Genomic DNA, 12,999 nt, shown 5'->3' on the forward strand with positions numbered 1-12,999 from the left:
TCCAGCCCTCCTGCTCTTGCCTGATCCAAATCCTGTTTAAAATTAGGTCACTCGGACCAGAGTCGCTGGAAGAATTGACGTCCGCAGGAGAGGTCGCCCTGTGGCTCTTTCATTTCCCCTCTGATACGTAGAGCACCCGGGAGGCTGCTCCAATGAGTGAGGAGGCTGACCGTGGTCTCGGGGCCTCAGGTCTCGGGGGCAGGATTTAGAACGGGAGTCACATTGTGTTCTGCCGCCTCAGCAGGAAGACCCAGCATTGCAAGATCCACTGCCACTAAGAGCCGGGATGTCCCCTGAGAATACACGGTGCCATGCCGGTTCAGCTCCACTCCCTCCTTGTTCTTTCTGACTCTGCGCTGTTTATTCAGAATTTATCTTATTTTATCAGGCGGTGCTGACAGGCAGCAGCTAGACTCAGAGCTACAGAAAGAGACCCTGGCCATCTGGCCTCACCTGTCCCAGAAGATGCTAGATCTGCTTGTGCCCATGCCCAAAGGTACGGCATCTCCCCTGGGTACCCTAGTCCCAGTAAGCCCAGCATGCCAAGGCCATATCTTTGAGGGGAACACAGAGTGATCAAAGGGATAAGGGAAACTTGTTCTTTTATCCTTAGGAAACGAAAAACCCTCACTTCTTAAGTCCCCTTTGTCATTATTAATTGAAAACATTTTCTCAAATTGGGTCACTGTGGTTTTGGGTGAAAGTTTTTGGTGTGTAGCTTTCTCCTTCCCATAATACTATGCATCCAACCCTCATGCCTTTGGGAAAAGGGTGCTATTAGCGATGGAAATCCAGACCAGCGGAGGTGATGCTTACTGATGTCTTCTCCCTCCTTGGACGGCTGTGGAAGCTCCCTGAGAAGACATGTGGGGACCTGTTCACTTTGCATGCTCAGTGCCCGGCGCATACCTGCTTCAGAGGGTGGAGAACAGAGCTTGAGGCGCCCTCCCTCTCCCCCACCTGTCTCCTCTTTGGTCCTCCCATGCCACATTTGTGTTTTTCAGCCTCTGACCTGACTGTGGGCAAAATCTATGCAGCGATGATGATCATGGACTACTATAAGCAGAGTAAGGTGAAGAAGCAGAGGCAGCAGCTGGAGGAACAGGTGAAGGACAACGATAGTAGGGTGGGTGGGTCAGGAGTCTGCGGGCTCCTGAGGGACAGGCCTGTGCATCCCTGGGGTTCAGGGTCCAGGACTTTCTATGGTCGGGGGATTAGAAACCCAGTGGGTCAAAGGTTAAAATAGTCAATTAAGATATCAGCCATGTTCAAGTAAATTGCATTTTCTCCCATAGTCATTTAAGTTCCTTTCTTCTTCTATAGAAAAACGCACCCATGTTCCAGCGCATGGAGCCCTCGTCTCTGCCCCAGGAGATCATCGCCAATGCCAAAGCTCTGCCTTATCTCCAGCAGGACCCCGCTCCAGGCCTGTGAGTAAAGCCAGAGGGCCACGGCTCTCCTGTTTGTGTCTGTCACTCGTGGCAGTATGCAGGCCCGGGAATGCAGAAGAGATAATGCTAACTCTGAGCTGAATGGGCCTTTCTCTGAGGTTGAGAAGACCAGGTTAGTACTGGGAATACACAAGGGCAGGAATGGTATATGTTAGTATCACCAGAGAGGTTAAATAAGTGGCCCAAAGCCATATGGCTAGTAGAAAGCTAAACAGGAATTAAGTCATTGATTTCTGACTCTAGAATCTTCCCACTACACTATATGTGAAATAAACAAAAAGAAGCTTAGATCAGGCCCCAAAAAAATTATTTATTTTCTGTATTGGCAGTGGAGACAAAACTCATTAAGGAATCTGCCAGCTCTTTTGAGTTGTAAGCCAGCCTTAGCGCCAATTTGGTCATACACATCTATGGGAACATTATCTTTCTATCAAGCATGTACTGAAGTAGCAAAGGGCATGAAGTGTAAATGAGCTTTCGTGATTGGGTTTACCCCAGTCCTGCTTCTCAAGAAATCCGTAATCACTACACAACCTCAGTCATTATCAAGGGAGTGAGACCTCTGTCAGAATGCCATTTAGAACCTCTCACACCGTTAATTTCTTTCTGCCTGTGGTGTTGGGGACCTGGTTTTGAAAAGCATCGTTTTCAGAGGTCACAACCCAACGCATTTGGAAGAAAAGGCCCAGAGTCATGACCAAGGCCATGAAGCATTTTAGCAAACATTTGATGTGATGAGGTAGCAGGGTGTAGAGTCTCCTGTCTGCAGAAAAAAAGTAGGTGTTGCTCTTTGATCTGTGCAGGAAGGAGGTAAGATTACATAGTGAGACCACCTCATTGGAAGGATTTAGTGTTTTCCAAGGGTTCTTGGCTTAGAAATGGAGGGGGGACCCCCTCCCCCCTCCCGAAATTCGATCTGTCTTATCCACACCAATTTGCTGTACAAATTACCTCCCATGATAGGCTCACTCTGCCTTCTCTTCCTCACTGAGTTGACCAATAATTTATGTGACTCCAAAGCTGGCTTAGGTACTGGGGATGTGGCAGTCAATATGATCACAGTCCCCGTAGAGACAGATCCTGGAAAAGAAATGAAAGATAACGGCTAAAATGCAGAGGCATTTGTTGTGATGCTGTGCAAATAAAGGAGGCATCTGTCTACTCTGAGAGTTGAGGAGGCTTCCCTGTGAAGCAACAGGTAAGTGAGACTCGAAGGCCAGCTCTTCCAGAGAGGAGAGGCGAGGTGTGGTAAATTTAAAGAATCCAACCTGTTAGGTGGAGCACAGTTCATGGAGGTGGCAGGTTTTGAGCTTAGAGAGCGACACGGGTCAGGACGCAGGAGCCACACAAGCAGGACCCAGAAGTTCAGTTTCATCCAAGGATAATGCCTCAGAGTGACAAGATCCGATTTGCACTTTACAAAGATCATTCGTGGTCCCAGCATGGATTCAGTGGATTGGAGGAGAGCAAGTCAAGAGACAGGACACCACTTAGTAAGTGACTGCAATGGTGTCAATTATTAATGACTGTGGCTTGGACTAACAAGAGAGAAATGAGGAGAGAAGATCAGACTTGAGAGGTAATGGAGGCTTGGGTGACTGCTGTGCTCTGTGGAGGAAGAAGAGGGAGGAGTCAAGGATGGCCCCAGGGTTCAGGTGGATGTTGGTACATTTCCTGAGATGGGGACACTGGGGGAGCAGCCGGCTGCTTCCTCAGGACCATTTGTGTTTCTAGAGCTTTGCCTTGTGCAAGCAGAGACTGCTCAGAGGATACAGTGGTGACTCTGACAGACAGGGCTCCTCCCTCATTAAGTTTGCATCTGGTGGAAAACCAGATATGAAACAGAATTATTGGAATTAAAAAATGTATTTTCAGTGAATAATCACAGTTCTGGTAAAGGATAGGAAGAAACAAATGCAGTATGAGCTGAGTGCATGTGAGAGGGAGATCTGACCAGTTACGTGGGAGAGAGAACAGATTTCCTTAAGCAGGTGACTTTTGGTAAGCATTTTGAAGGCTGAATTAAAAATACCATGGAAAGGTTTTTCAGGGGGCAGCCTGTATTCAGGCCTTGAAGCAGAAAAGAGCCTGCCACAGTCAGTGAACTAAGAGTCCCGTGTGTCTGGAATTCGGGGAGCAAGGGCTGAAGTGTGGAAGCAAAGGTTTGTGAGGTAGGTAAGGACCAGATCATGGGAGAGGCCATGTTCAGGATTCTGGACTCGATCCTAACAACGAGAAGCAGAAGGTCAAATGCTTTTGAAGTAGAAGGTCAAAGTATTCAACTCTGAGGTTGTTCAGTGATTCTAAGGGTCCTCTCTACCTGTTGGGGATTCTCTCTGTGGGTAATTATTCATTTTCTGTAGGGCAAAGGGGGACCTACTTCTTAAACAGCAGTGCTCACCTTGTTCTCAGGAGAAGACGATGGACATTAAGTCATTGAATAGCAGATGCTCTGTAGCAGTTGTGAAAATGCTGCTATTCAACCCTTTTCCTGTGATTCCAGTAAGTCGCACCTATGGAATATTTTGAAGCAACTGGCAGCCCTTGCTCAGGACTCAGAGCCATTAACAGTAGACACAATTACGAGATGATGGTCTTCATCTCTCTCCTAGCTGCCAGTCACTAACGGTTGTCCCTCCGCCCAGGATCAGGAAGTTCACTCTTGAGCAGGTCAAAGGGTATCTATTTACCAGTGAATGGCAGCAGCAGCCAAATTTTTAGAAAATTGGCTTACTCTCTCTCCTAACCAGCCCCATGGATCGCATTGGCTAAGAGTGTCTACAGGGACCAACCAGTGGTTTAGTAACAGGCAGCTTCCCATACCTTTCACTCAGAGCCTCTAAGTACTTGGCTGACTTTGTCGTGTTCTCTTACATCATCATTTAAGCGTTCTTCTACAGAGCCACCAACCCAGGGAAGGTCACCTCCTCACCGCCCTCTGGAATCCTTCCACCGAGCTCCTGAACCAACAGACACAGTGTCTGGCACTGAATTGTTTGGTTTGGCCAGGGATGTTGGCACAATAAAGCCATATTCTTACCGAGCGTGGAGGAAATTTTTTTAAAAGACCATGACTGCTTAATATTTAAACAGACTGTTCACTGTTTAAAGTATGGCATTTTTCCGCCTAATGGAGAAACCGGTTTACAATCTAGCATTGGTCTTCCATATGGCTGAGTGTGACAAATGATGTCATTCATCACAGATATGAGTCACCAGCCGAGTGAGGAAGGATTCCAAATGCAGGTTGAAAACAGTGCTTTCTCAGTGTGTGTGTGGTTTGTTTGTTGTTTTTTAAGAGTTTCTATTCTAGGGCCAGTTACCTGTAAGCTAAAAGCCCGCCAAGACTAAAGGGTGTTGGACTGGGTAGTGGCGGCGATGGCATGTCTGTTTCTCGCTCGTGCACTCATTACCTCTGAACGTGGCATTGCTTTTCAGGAGTGGCCGGAGTGGGTACCCTTCGATGAGTCCGCTCTCCCCCCAGGAAATATTCCAGCTGGCGTGTATGGACCCCGCCGATGACGGGCAGTTCCAGGAGGAGCAGGCTCTGGTGAGTGAAGGAGGCACAAGACTTCACAACAGTTCCCTAGTTTGCTGACCCCTCCCACTCTTTTCCAAATTTGATTTCATAGCCACAATCCAGCCGGAAAACCCTTTCTGTTCCCTCAACCAAGGACCCCGGGAGTTTCCTGCTGTCTCCCTTTCATGGCGGAATTTCTCCTGTTCTCTGATAAATGCTTCCTCTGTAGGTTTTACCATCTCAAGGGCCCCTTAACGGCTGACGTATGTTGGTTCAGCCCAAGCCCTATTCGTTGATGCCCTGGGGAAGTGGTCAGCAAACAGTGGCTAGCAAGCCACATGCGGCTCTTTGGCCCCTTGAGTGTGGCTCTTCCACAAAATACCATGTGCGGGCGCACACGTACAGTGCGATTGAAACTTCGTGGCCCATGCGCAGAAGTCGGTTTTCGGCTCTCAAAAGAAATTTCAATCATTGTACTGTTGATATTTGGCTCTGTTGACTAAGGAGTTTGCCGACCACTGCCCTGGGGCATCTTAAAATCTTGCCTTTGGTAAGGAGCTTTAGGAGAAATCCTCATAGAATGAGTGGCACCCACTGGGCAGCTTAGCCTCCTGGAGAACTCAGGGGTAGCCTGTCCAACAGGGACAGTGTCCACCAGGAGATGCAAGAGGCTCTTGCCTCTGCAGGTTCAGACAAATTGGCCACCATTCTAGAGCAGTGGTCAGCAAACTGCGGCTCGCGAGCCACATGCGGCTCTTTGGCCCCTTGAGTGTGGCTCTTCCACAAAATACCACGGCCTGGGCGAGTCTATTTTGAAGAAGTGGCGTTAGAAGAAGTTTAAGTTTAAAAAATTTGGCTCTCAAAAGAAATTTCAATCGTCGTACTGTTGATATTTGGCTCTGTTGACTAATGAGTTTGCCGGCCACTGTTCTAGAGGGTCAAACACATCCTAAGGGGTCCCTGAAATCACTTTCCTGAGCCCAAAGTTTTTCATTAGCATAAATGGTGAAATTCCCGAGAAACCTACTGAGTCCAATCTAAGCTTGAAGAACAGAGGACAGGTTAAACTTTAATATTAGCAAACCCTAAACTGCGATTCCCAAAGATAACAAACTTTACTTACCATTATTCTTAGCTCAGCAGCCATCAAATTCCCACCCGGGTTTAGAATTAAAGCTCAAGTGTTTATTGCCTGGAGAGAAAAAGACAAAACCCAACATTTGCAAAAGTCCAGGTAGACAGCTTGTACTGAGATCCATGTCACTTTGATTATAATTCATCTGTGCTTTTCTCTCCCAACCCCTCCCCCACTGCCCCTGAGCTATCCTGAGGGGGTGGTGTGGGTGGAGAGTGACCTGCATGTCAGTAGCTCCAACAAATGGGTGATTCTTCTCCTGTGGTTTCTGAGTCCAGGGAGTATACCTGGTTGGGTAGGGGAGACAGCTGGACCACACACTGACTGGGATGCCAGCATGTGAGTGCCTGGGTGTATTCTTGGCAACGTGGGTGGGAAGCCTTGGAGGAATTCTCTGAGGAAATTAGCACCAAGGCCCGGGGCCTAATTGGTACTGATAGCTTGATCCTTAAAAGGGCCTCTCAGCATTTTAAGGCTTGCCTGGTGATGTGTCTGGTGGGAAAAATAATAATGTGTCCTTTCTTTCACAGGGAGATTTCTTTATTTCTGCGGGTTCCCCAGGGCTGAGCCGTAGTGCCAGGACTTTTGGATATGTGTCCATCTCATTGTCAGTACCGGTGTCTGTGATTCAGGTGTCAGCCTGTGCTCCACACTCACCACTGTGTACTCCTGCCCATCCCTCGGGGGCCCTGCTCTACGTGCTGAGGCGTGGCCGTGACATGTGTGTGTGTGTTGCACCACCTCTGACACTCGTAGACTGCAGTGTTGTTACCACATGTGTTTCGAGTCAGACTTGTGTACTATACAAAGCATGTCCTGCATACACTGACTTCCTCAAATGCACACATCACAGGTCCTGGGATGCAGCCCTCCCACAGACACCGCTAAGCCCGTGGTCATGGAGGCTGACTTTCAGCAGCGCCCTACTCAGACGCCGGTGTTTTTAGAGTGTCATTTCCAAAAATAGCTTTTTTCTGGTATCATCTCCAGATGTCTGAGATATTCCTAGGTTGCTTTGGTGAGCCAAGTAAAATGTCTAAGGCAGCTCCACTCTCTGGAGTGACACTAGCCATCTCTTTAGAGCAGGTGCACTTGCCAAACTGACATTCTTTGACCAGGAAAATAACATAACAGCATTGGACAGGACTTTAAAGATAGTCACTCCAACCTCCTACTGCTCTAGAGTGGCACAGTCCAATAGCCATTGCCCACATGTGACGATTGAGGGCCTGAGATGTGCTCCAAGTGGAAAATGCAAACCAATGTCAAAGACTTTGATACCCAACCAAGAGTCAAATGTCTCAATTTTTTACATTGATTATATATTGGCATGAGAATATGTGGATATACTGGGTTACATAAGTATATTAATTTTCATGTTTTTTAATGTAGTTACTAGGATACTGAAAATTACATAATTGGTCTGCATTATATTTCTATTATACTGTACCAGTCTAGAGCATTCCTGGCAGATGTCCACCTACTGAATTTTTTTTTGAGATGATTTCAATCATAAGAAAACTCTTTGCTAATAAGATCATGTGTCTTAAGGTTTGAGAAAATACATTTGACATCAGATATTTCTGACTTTCTTTAGAATACTGGTTTCCATATCATTGACAAAGAGCTTCTTAGGTTAAAAGAATAAACCCAACAGTACCAACTCTCAAAAAGTAAACTTCACATATCTAAAAAGTATTGTGACCAATAATGTTTTTTTATAAAGCTATAAAATCTGAGGCGTTGCTTAGTGATCTTTACTGTTTGGGACATCCGGTATACCACATATCTGCACATATAGACACACACACACAAAACAGACCTTAAAGATGCAAGTCTCTCTTCTAAAAGCCATTCTTGGTGTGGAGGAGGCAGGATCAGCCACTGGAAATGAGAAGCAATGAGATGGAACCAAGTCCCACAAGCTTGGCTGTGTTTATTTCCAGGAGCCAGAGTTTAGTGAATTAAAAAGCGTGCAGCCCTCTAACCATGGCATCTACCTTCCTCCGGACACCCAGGAGCATGCGGGATCGGGGAGGGCATCCTCTATGCCACGCCTGACTGTGGATCCCCAGGTAAAAAGCAACCACTTACCATATGCAGTGGCATCCTGGGCTGAATTGGTGGGTTATGGAAAAACATCTGCTATTTTCAGGTGAGCCTTAGACTTGCCCTCACGCCTTCCCTGTGAGCAAAACCTGGCTCATGGGCCTTCTCTCTACAGCCTGCTCCTCCACACGTGCTTTCACTGGAGCCCTAAGCACAACAGCCTCCAGACTCAACCAGCCATGCAGAAATGCTTCCCAGGATTTCTGCTGTGTATTTCTCCTTCCTTTTCTGGCTCCTCAAGCATGTAGGCAGTTACTTAAACATACATAGCTCTGTGTCGGGACTGTCTGTCCTAACCAGTACAGGCCATGCCTCATTTCTTTGTCTGTTTTCCTGGCTTCTTTTTTCTGTCTGTCTGTCTTACATTAAGTTTTGACAGAGACAAGAAGTTTACGTGGATCTGTTTTTAGCAGCTGTAGCAAATCAAAATGCCCAAGTTTGAGGTGGGATGGATGATGGAGAGCAACACATTCCTAGTAGCTACTCCATGACAAGGTCTCCTACGTTCTGGTGCTGTAGGATAGGCCTTCTCTGGTGAACGCCAAAGCCCAAGCCATGCTTCTTTCATGGCACAGACGTTTCGACAATTGCCCTCACATATTTCAAAGTGAGGCTCAAGGTTCACTGCAGGTCCTGGCTGAGTCCCTGTGGGAGGTGGCTCTATGGAAAGCTTGCACAGTACGCTCAGCCGCTTGCTCTCCTGAGCATAAAGGGGAGACCCTGGACCAGTGATTAAACACCTAACATAAAGACACTTTCCGCCACAGCCTCCTCCAGCTAAGGTCTAAGCAAGAGGGATTCAAGGGTGGTTACAGTTTGCAATCTTCAGCCACCTCAGTCCCACTTCTTTCTTTTAGACCCGTCCAGTGATTAATCCATACCTTGTGTTCCTCGGGGGGGCTCATGTTTCCAGGTAGTAACAGACCCCAGCTCCATGAGACGTTCGTTTTCCACTATTCGGGACAAGCGTTCAAATTCCTCGTGGCTGGAGGAATTCTCCATGGAGCGAAGCAGTGAAAACACCTACAAGTCCCGGCGCCGGAGTTACCACTCCTCCCTTCGGCTGTCAGCCCACCGCCTGAACTCGGACTCGGGTAAGGAGGTCTGCCCTGTTCGCCTTTCGGGCTCCTGCCTGGATGGGCAGGTTCTGGCAAGGACTGGAGATCTCTGGAAGAGAATTCCGATAAGGGTTAAGGAAGAGTGCTCCTTACCAAAGGGGTCCCATATCTGACGCACACCCTGAAACAGGCCAAGAAGAGTCTTCCTTGCAGACCAGGGCTATAGACGTCATTAGAATTGAGGTTCTCAGAGGGTCTGCAGAATGCTTGGGGTTTCTTGGGAATGTATTAGAGACCCCTAACAGGGGCTGGGCTTTAACCACCAAGTCCACTTCAACCCAGAGAGTGCTCCCTGGCATGGCTTTGCGTATTGGAGCTTTATTTTGCTAGATTAACGACGATAACAAAAGCAGTGACTTCCCTGTATCATAGGGCCAGTAAGTGGCAGACTTGAGACTCGAACTGAAGTCCAAGGATTCTCAATGTCACAGCTGATGTAATGCCAGAGTATTTAGTTCCTAGCAACTTCATTTCCTTCTACTGCTGTCATCTTCACCCCCTAAAGTTACACACCCATGTTCAGGACATAGGGGATTGCTGGGCCCGCTAGTTGGCAATGATTCTAAACTGTGTTGTAGCAGAAAGAGCAGCAGGAGAGAAATGATTTCATCCTTGGACTTGCACACTCACCTCGTCGCCCAAGGGTGATTCTCTGGCCTTTCTCTTCCGTCTCCCTTTCAGACCGCCTGCTGACACCCGGAGAAGCCAGGGCCTTGGGCGCCCAGCCCCAGGCTTCGAGACTTCTCTTTCTTTTCAGCGGCCAATGTGGGCTGAGTTGTGATCAGTTGCTTTTGTCATCTCTCCCAGGCCACAAGTCTGACACCCACCGCTCAGGGGGCAGAGAGCGGGGACGATCGAAAGAGCGAAAGCATCTTCTCTCCCCCGATGTCTCCCGCTGCAACTCAGAGGAGCGAGGGACCCAGGCCGACTGGGAGTCCCCAGAGCGTCGCCAGTCCAGGTCGCCCAGTGAGGGCAGGTCACAGACGCCCAACAGACAGGTGAGCATGGAGAGGAAGCCGAGCCTGTGCAGAAAGACCAGGAAGGGTGGTCGTTAACGTTAGGTGCCAAAGGGGGCCACCCAGCACCCACACAGACCTAGGTCTGACGTGTACTTGATGCCGTGTGCTCTAACATGAATTCACAGAAAAGCAGACCGTCCCCCAAGAAAGACAAGGGTGTCTAGGGGTCATTCCACTCCAGTCCTCAGAATCTTGAGGTACAGAGTCACAACAAATAAGGTGACAAATGTCTCAGCCAGATTTAGGGGAGAAGGATGGTCCGTTAGCCAGAAAATGTTCATGGATCAGTCACATGAGCCTTGGCATGCGTTGGAACGGTGATTCAAGTTCATTTCCCTGGCTGTCAGCCTCCTTCCGGCCTGTTGTAGAAACACCAGCCTGTGTCTAAGAAGTAACTACCAGAGGCCATTCTCTGGCCTGCTTTCCCCTCATGCCCACCCCTCACTCCCGCCCCACTTCTCCCCGAGGTTCTCAGAGCCCGGATGGGAGGCCCGCTCCACAGCACTGGGACAGTCAGCTAGACCTGGGGAAGTGGCTTCTAGAGCGGTGGTTTTCAAGTTTTTCGTGCAGGAGAGAATCCCCTGTGGCTTGTTAAACGGCACATGCCCGGCACCTTGAGGAAGCTGTTTCCGTAGTGAGGCCCGCCGCCCGGAATTCTGCACTGGGTGGGACCCTTCCCCAGGAGATTTGGAGCCGCTGGCTCATAGGTCACACACACCTTGAGAAACTGTCCTGCAGGTCCATTTACCAATGCCTGAGCCCGGGGACCCCGGGGAATGCCTGAGCAGGTCAAGTAAGGCCTGAACCAGCAGATGAGGGTGTAAATAAACAAGGCACGTGGCCCGCCGACCGAGTTTGACATGCTTGGTGTAGAAGCTGAAATAACCTCAGGGAGCCAGTAAGGACAGGGAGGCACGCCCTTCCCTCAGACGCACTTCCCAGATGAGCAACGCCAAGCATTCGTGCTCCTTCTCAACACTTTCAAGTCTGTCAATGGGCCACTTTGACGGCGGGGTCGGGGGGGAGTAGGTTTACAGTTGTTCGTATGGAAAATCAAACAGTTTCGTGTACTCACAACTGGAAACCTACTTTGGCTTTGCCCACCCCTCTACATAGAGCCCCACGCACTCAGAGTGCGTGGGCCGTGGACAGCAGCGTCTGGCAGCCTGTTAGACATGCAGAGTCTCAGGCTCCCCCAGGTCTTCTGGGCCTGGGTCTGTAGTTTAACAAGACTCCCAGGAAACCGAACCCAACCTGTATTACAAGTTGACATGCCCCAGTCTGAATGGTATTGATGTCTCAATCTCCTGTCGACCCTGCATCCCTGCGTGGATGTGACTCCAGCCTGGACCCCTTCTCCAGGGCTTCCTGGAGGACGGTTAGGGGCCATAGCAGGGTCCCAGGCAGGGAGCGTGCCAAGCCCAGTCTCACCTGCCACGTCTCTCCTCTGTACAGGGCACAGGCTCCTTGAGTGAGAGCTCCATCCCCTCCATCTCTGACACCAGCACCCCAAGACGAAGTCGTCGGCAGCTCCCACCCGTCCCTCCGAAGCCTCGGCCCCTCCTGTCCTACAGCTCCCTGATTCGACACACGGGAAGCATCTCTCCGCCGGCGGATGGAAGCGAGGGCGGCTCCCCGCTGACCTCCCAGGCTCTGGAGAGCAACGACGCCGGCCTGCCTGAGTCTTCCAGGCCCCCGCACGGCCACCCCTCCCCGCAGCGCTACATCTCCGAGCCCTACCTGGCCCTGCACGAAGACGCCCACGCCTCGGACTGCGGCGAGGAGGAGACGCTCACCTTCGAAGCGGCCGTGGCCACCAGCCTGGGCCGTGCCAACACCATCGGCTCGGCCCCGCCCCTGCGACACAGCTGGCAGATGCCCAACGGGCACTATCGGCGGCGGAGGCGTGGGGGCCCGGGGCCGGGCATGATGTGTGGAGCCGTCAGCGACCTCCTGAGTGACACGGAAGAAGACGACAAATGCTAGAGGCTGCTCCCCCTCCGATGCATGCTCTTCTCTCACGCGGAGAAAACCAAGACCGAATTGGGAAGCCGGTGCGGCCCGGGGGGGAGGAGGAGGGAAGGACCGCGTGCTTATCAGAGGAGGAGGAAAGGACAAACGGCAACCAGTCAAACCCACCAAATTGCTTTCCTTCCCTTTGCAAGATGGGCACTGCCATAGTTCTGCCTCTTTGCTGGGGAAAGAAGACAAGAGAACATGGAGGGTTACCCCCAACGGAGAGGGGACACCGGGATCGCTCTGCTCCCACTGCCCCTTCCCACTTTGCTGAAAGCCGTGGAGGAAGTGAGCTGGCCTGTGTCCATGTCCATTGCCCTGCGACACCTGGAAGCCTCTGGCTCATGGCGGGGGGGTGTGGAGACCCTAGGAGGGGAGTCTCCTCCCTCCCTCACCAGCTCCCCACCAGCACCATCCGCTGGGGCCACTGCATCTCACGCGTCACCCTGGGGCTCGCTTCCCCAAAGAAGCACAGACTGAGTTCAGGAGCATCGGTGCCAGGGGTGGGGCAGGGAGGGAGGGGTGGCATGGAGGAGTCAGGGTGCTGTGGCGGCAGCAGCCAGGGCTGGTCTGGACGAGCAAAGCCATAGCCCAGCAGCCCACGTGGGGGAGCGGTCAGAGCAGCGGTGCT

General features: G+C 50.5%; 1 protein-coding gene across 1 annotated transcript in view; it reads left to right on the top strand.

Moving 5' to 3' along the window:
* CACNA1E (calcium voltage-gated channel subunit alpha1 E) overlaps positions 1 to 12,765 on the top strand; it is a 428,883-nt gene extending 416,118 nt beyond the window's left edge. The window contains exons 42-49 of the mRNA XM_079761136.1: positions 389 to 496; positions 1,005 to 1,105; positions 1,324 to 1,430; positions 4,890 to 5,001; positions 8,053 to 8,181; positions 9,129 to 9,309; positions 10,141 to 10,331; positions 11,808 to 12,765. Coding sequence (XP_079617262.1) covers positions 389 to 496; positions 1,005 to 1,105; positions 1,324 to 1,430; positions 4,890 to 5,001; positions 8,053 to 8,181; positions 9,129 to 9,309; positions 10,141 to 10,331; positions 11,808 to 12,338 — 1,460 coding nt within the window. The 3' untranslated portion in view covers positions 12,339 to 12,765. The remainder of the gene's footprint in view (positions 1 to 388; positions 497 to 1,004; positions 1,106 to 1,323; positions 1,431 to 4,889; positions 5,002 to 8,052; positions 8,182 to 9,128; positions 9,310 to 10,140; positions 10,332 to 11,807) is intronic.
* Positions 12,766 to 12,999: the final 234 nt, after the last annotated feature.

Source organism: Cnephaeus nilssonii (genome assembly GCF_951640355.1).
Source record: "Cnephaeus nilssonii genome assembly, chromosome: 21".
In the NCBI taxonomy this organism is placed as follows: Eukaryota; Metazoa; Chordata; class Mammalia; order Chiroptera; family Vespertilionidae; genus Cnephaeus; species Cnephaeus nilssonii.